Source organism: Sapajus apella, unplaced genomic scaffold (assembly GCF_009761245.1).
Source record: "Sapajus apella isolate SASKATOON/1434 unplaced genomic scaffold, GSC_monkey_1.0 scaffold14, whole genome shotgun sequence".
In the NCBI taxonomy this organism is placed as follows: Eukaryota; Metazoa; Chordata; class Mammalia; order Primates; family Cebidae; genus Sapajus; species Sapajus apella.
This window is the reverse complement of record NW_022436954.1, coordinates 4,524,379-4,528,990: the sequence shown is the minus strand read 5'-3', so window position 1 is coordinate 4,528,990 and position 4,612 is coordinate 4,524,379. Positions and strand designations below refer to the sequence as shown.

Here is a 4,612-nt window from a genome sequence, read left to right as displayed (position 1 = left end):
CACCTGCCTTGGCCTCCCAAAGTGCTGGTATTACAGGCATGAGCCACCGCGCCTGGCTGTGACTGTGCTATTTTCTATCTTGATGGGTCTGCAGTTTTGTGCCACAAAACAAATGAAACCATGATGCGTGTTTCTTAATGCATGTAACTGAGTTTTTGGACTTTTGACAGTTCTGTCCCTTAACATGTTTTTCCTTTCTTCTCTTTCTTCCTTTTCCTTCCTTCTTTCCTTTTCTTTCTTTTCTTTTTTGAGACAGGGTCTCACTCTGTTGCCCGTGCTGGAGTGCAGTGGTGTGATCATGGCTCACTACAGTCTTGAACTTGTGGATTCAAGCAATTCTCCCACCTCGTCTTCCTGATAGCTGGGACCACAAGCATATACCACCATGTCCAGCTAATTTTTTTTTTTTTTTTTTTTTTTTGGTAGAAATAGGGTCTCACTATATTCCTCAGGCTGGTCTCAAACTGCTGGGCACAAGTGGTCCTCCCACCTTGGCCTCCAAAGTGTTAGGATTACAGGCATGGTCTTGAACTCCTGACCTCAAGTGATCCACCTGCCTTGGCCTCCCAAAGTGTTGGGATTACAGGTGTGAGCCATCACGCTCAGACACTGGTCAAAAGTTTTTTACTCCCTGCCCTGGGAAATTGGAGAGGCATTTCTATAGAGTCCATTGCATAGTGCCATGCTTATGCTCAGTGAATTAGTAATCTGCTACTGCAAACCAAATGATTTTCAAAATTAGGAGTTTAAAACAACAAACATTATGGGGTGGGGTGCGGAGAAAAAACATTTACTGTCTCTGGGGCAGGAATTTGTGTGTGACTTAGCTGGGTGCCTGCAGCTCAGGGTCTCTCTTAGGGCTGTAGTCATCTCAGGGCTCCAGGTGGGGAGAATCTACTTCCAAGTTTTTTCATGTTGCTGTTGGTAGGCCCTGGGTCGTCCCTGGCTGTTGGCCAGAGACATCAGTTCTTTGCCACATGGGTCTCTCCCTAGGGCAGCTCACAACACAGCAGGTGGCTTCCCTCAGAGTGAATGAGCGAGAGAGAGAGAGAAAGGGCATCCAAGACTCAAGCCACATTCTTTTGTAACCTAATCTTAGAAGTGACACTAAGTCCAGCCCACACACAAGGGAGGTGCATCATAGAGGCAATTCACCTCCTGCAGCGTTGAAAGATGACGGGCAGGAAGTAGGCAGGTAGAGAGGCTGAGAGTGGGAACGACAGGCCCAGCAAAAGAAACTGCCCAGGCAAAGCCCTGGAGGCATGGATTGGCAGGGAGTGAGTGTTTCTGAAGGGCAGGAGACTGCCTTGTGAGCTGTGTTTTCTTCCTGGGCCCCAGGTGGGGCAGCAAATCAGAAGGGGCTGGCATCAGTAGCTGTACCTCACCCAACCCCTTAATATAGATGGGGAAGAATTGAGCAGGAGCTGAGCGGCCAAGGCCACAGTGACTGGCAAGTTACTGTTTTGTTTCAGCATCTGCTTTTCCCAGATGGAAGATAATCCCATCTGGGAATTTATATCCAAGCTTGGTTGTCCCTTGCACACCTCCTTTCTTTTTTCTTTTTATTTATTTTTTTTAAGATGGGGTTTCACCATGTTGGTCAGGCGGGTCTTGAACTCCCGGCCTCAGGTGATCCGCCCGCCTTGGCCTCCAAAGTGCTTGGATTATAGGCGTGAGCCACCACGCCCGGCTGCACATCTCCTAACTGATCTCTAAGCTCCCTTCTGTTCTCACCTGGCTCTAGTTCTTCCTTTTCATAGACTGTACTGGAGGATTTTCCTGACGCCTGGAGTAACCAGGCCATGCCCTTACCTGAAGCCTATCTTGGCTCCCAGTTCCTGAGAGTACAAGCTGGGCCTAACTTCTTGGTGTGGATATTCAATGCCCCACCCCCACCCTCGGCCTATTGCCCCTGCCTGTGTGCTGAAGGAAGATCCTGGAAAGGCTGCCTCTCCTTGACCTGCTGCTGGGTCATGCCTCTAGCCACACTGTGCAGGCTGCCCCCTTTGCCCAGTCCCCAAAGCACTCCTCAGGCCAGGCATAGTGGCTCATGTCTATAATCCCAGCACTTTGGGAGGCTGAGGCAGGCGGATCACTTGAGGTCAGGAGTTCGAGACCAGCCTGGCCAATATGGTGAAACCCTGTCTCTACTAAAAATACAAAAATTAAGCAAGGTGTGATGGCTCACGCGTATAATCCCAGCACTTTGGGAGGCCAAGGTGGGTCGGTCACATGAGGTCAAGAGTTCAAGATCAGCCTGACCAACATGGTAAAACTTTGTCTCTATTAAAAACACAAAAGTGAGCTGGGTGTGATGGCATGCATCTGTAGTCCCAGCTACTCAGGAGGCTGAGACAGGAGAATCGCTTGAACCTTGGAGGTGGAGGTTGCAGTGAGCCCAGATCACGCCACTGAACTCCATCCTGGGCAACAGAGTAAGATTCTGTTTCAAAAAAATAAAAAATGCAAATACAAAAACTAGCTGGGCATGGTGGAGCGCACACCTGTAATCCCAGCTACTCAGGAGGCTGATGCAGGAGAATTGCTTGAACCCAGGAAGAAGAGGTTGCATGAGCCAAGATTGCACCATTGCACTCCAGCCTGGGCATCGCAGTGAGATTCCATATCAAAACAAAAAAACAAAAAGCCACTCTTCAGGGCTCTGTATCACCTCCCCTTCCTTGATCTTTCTACTATTCAAGTCCCCAACATAGGGCGTAACGAAAAGTACCAGGGGCAGGCAACAGATGTCCCTCTGGAAAACAAGATAAAGGAGAACTGCCGCTTCTTCCTGCCCTTCAGTTCGTGGCACAGTGAGATGCCTGGTTACTCAGCAGCAAGGTCACGGGAGCCTACCCACATTGGCACAGGCACTTGCTTCTGCCCTAAATGTCAGGTTGAGGACACAGATGCAGGTTTCTATGGCTCACCAGTAAGGCCTTGTCACCCCAAAACACATCAACTGTTGTATTCATCCTGTGTCTCATGACACCTAATTTGTTCTGTATCTGTTCTGGGTCCCTTGAGGATGGTGACCCTGCATACTCCCGCCATTCCTGGTAGAGTGTGCCTGACCTAGGAGGTGCTCATTGATGTGTTATGACAATTTTTATTACCTTCAAGGGCGAAGGAGGGCAGAGCCAGCTTCTAGGGGCCAGGACAGGCCCTTTGCCCCTTGCGTTTCTTTCTGTTGCTGGAATCTGGGAGTCAGGGAAATGACATAGGCTATAATCATCAGGGAAGCTAAGCTTGGCCAACTTACCCCTATGGGAATTAAAGACAGCCAAGGGCTCACAGATCCATCAGGAAGCTGGAGAACTGGGCTAACTGGAGACTGAGAAGCAGAGCTGGGCAATGGCCTCACGGGAAAAACTGTCTGGTCCAACGGGATGACTGCACAGGCAGGGGAATCTTTCACCAGCTCTTTTCAGCCCGCTGTCAGTCTGCCCAGGATTTCAGTTCCAGGGAGGGAGTGACCACTTTCTACTTCCAGAGAGGGCCAAGGGGACCTTGCCTGCCCAGTCCTTGGAGAGCTCAGATTCTACCAGACTGGTACCCACAGGAGGAAATGGGTATTTTGGGGAAGCAGAAAGAGGCATTGGAATCAGGAAGTCAGAAGATAGCAGCTTGGCACCACATGGCACACACCCCCTATACACACACTGGGTCTCATTCCAGCACCGTGGAGACCTGGGCAATGTCCGCGCTGATGCTGATGGCCGTGCCATCTTCAGGATGGAGGATGAACAGCTGAAGGTAGGTGGAAAAGAAGGTGGGCACCCTTCCTAACAGGGTCCATTGTCTGAGGCTGTCGTCTCCCCTGAAAGGTGTGGGATGTGATTGGCCGAAGCCTGATTATTGATGAGGGAGAAGATGACCTGGGCCGCGGAGGCCATCCCTTATCCAAGATCACAGGGAACTCTGGGGAGAGGTGAGTGGTGTCGGACCCTGTAGGAGGCCATGCTCTGCGGATGGTGCATGAGGAGCCCAGGGGTGGAGGTGTAAACAAGTACCCACTCCTAACCACACATTCTTCTGCAGGTTGGCCTGCGGCATCATCGCACGCTCCGCTGGCCTCTTCCAGAACCCCAAGCAGATCTGCTCCTGCGATGGCCTCACCATTTGGGAGGAGCGAGGCCGGCCCATTGCTGGCAAGGGCCGAAAGGAGTCAGCCCAGACCCCTGCTCACCTTTGAGCAGGGCCTCACCTTGGCTCTGTTGCTGTCCTCCAGGGCAAGCACTTTCTACTTCCAGAGGGGGCCAGAGGGATCTTGCCTGCCTATTCTTTGGAGAGCTCAGTACAAGGCAGGAGCTACTGCTTTTTCCCTTTGCAAATGAAAGTTTTATTTTCATATGGAACTTGGTGTTTTGTGCTTGTTTCCATGTCCCGTATGGGCTTCGTGAACACAACTCTGCCTCTGCTCTTTGCATCAGCGCCAGCCCTTAGCATTGGAGCCAAACAAACCTGAATTCAAATGCATACACACACTGAAGTCCCCATCTTCCTCCTTGGAGCCATCACGAAGAGCCACCAAAGTCAAATTTCTGTTTGTGGCCTGCCCTGTCCCCTCACTATGGCTGATTGGAACCAGAATGGAAAATACAAAAATCAG

General features: G+C 50.8%; 1 protein-coding gene across 1 annotated transcript in view; it reads left to right on the top strand.

Annotated features, from left to right (window-relative positions):
* The window catches only part of CCS (copper chaperone for superoxide dismutase), a gene marked incomplete in the record, with an annotated part of 17,672 nt that extends 13,314 nt beyond the window's left edge, over window positions 1-4,358 (top strand). Inside the window, 3 exon segments of the mRNA XM_032282729.1 lie at window positions 3,679-3,756; window positions 3,828-3,931; window positions 4,042-4,358. Coding sequence (XP_032138620.1) covers window positions 3,679-3,756; window positions 3,828-3,931; window positions 4,042-4,195 — 336 coding nt within the window.
* Between the last annotated feature and the right edge of the window lie 254 nt (window positions 4,359-4,612).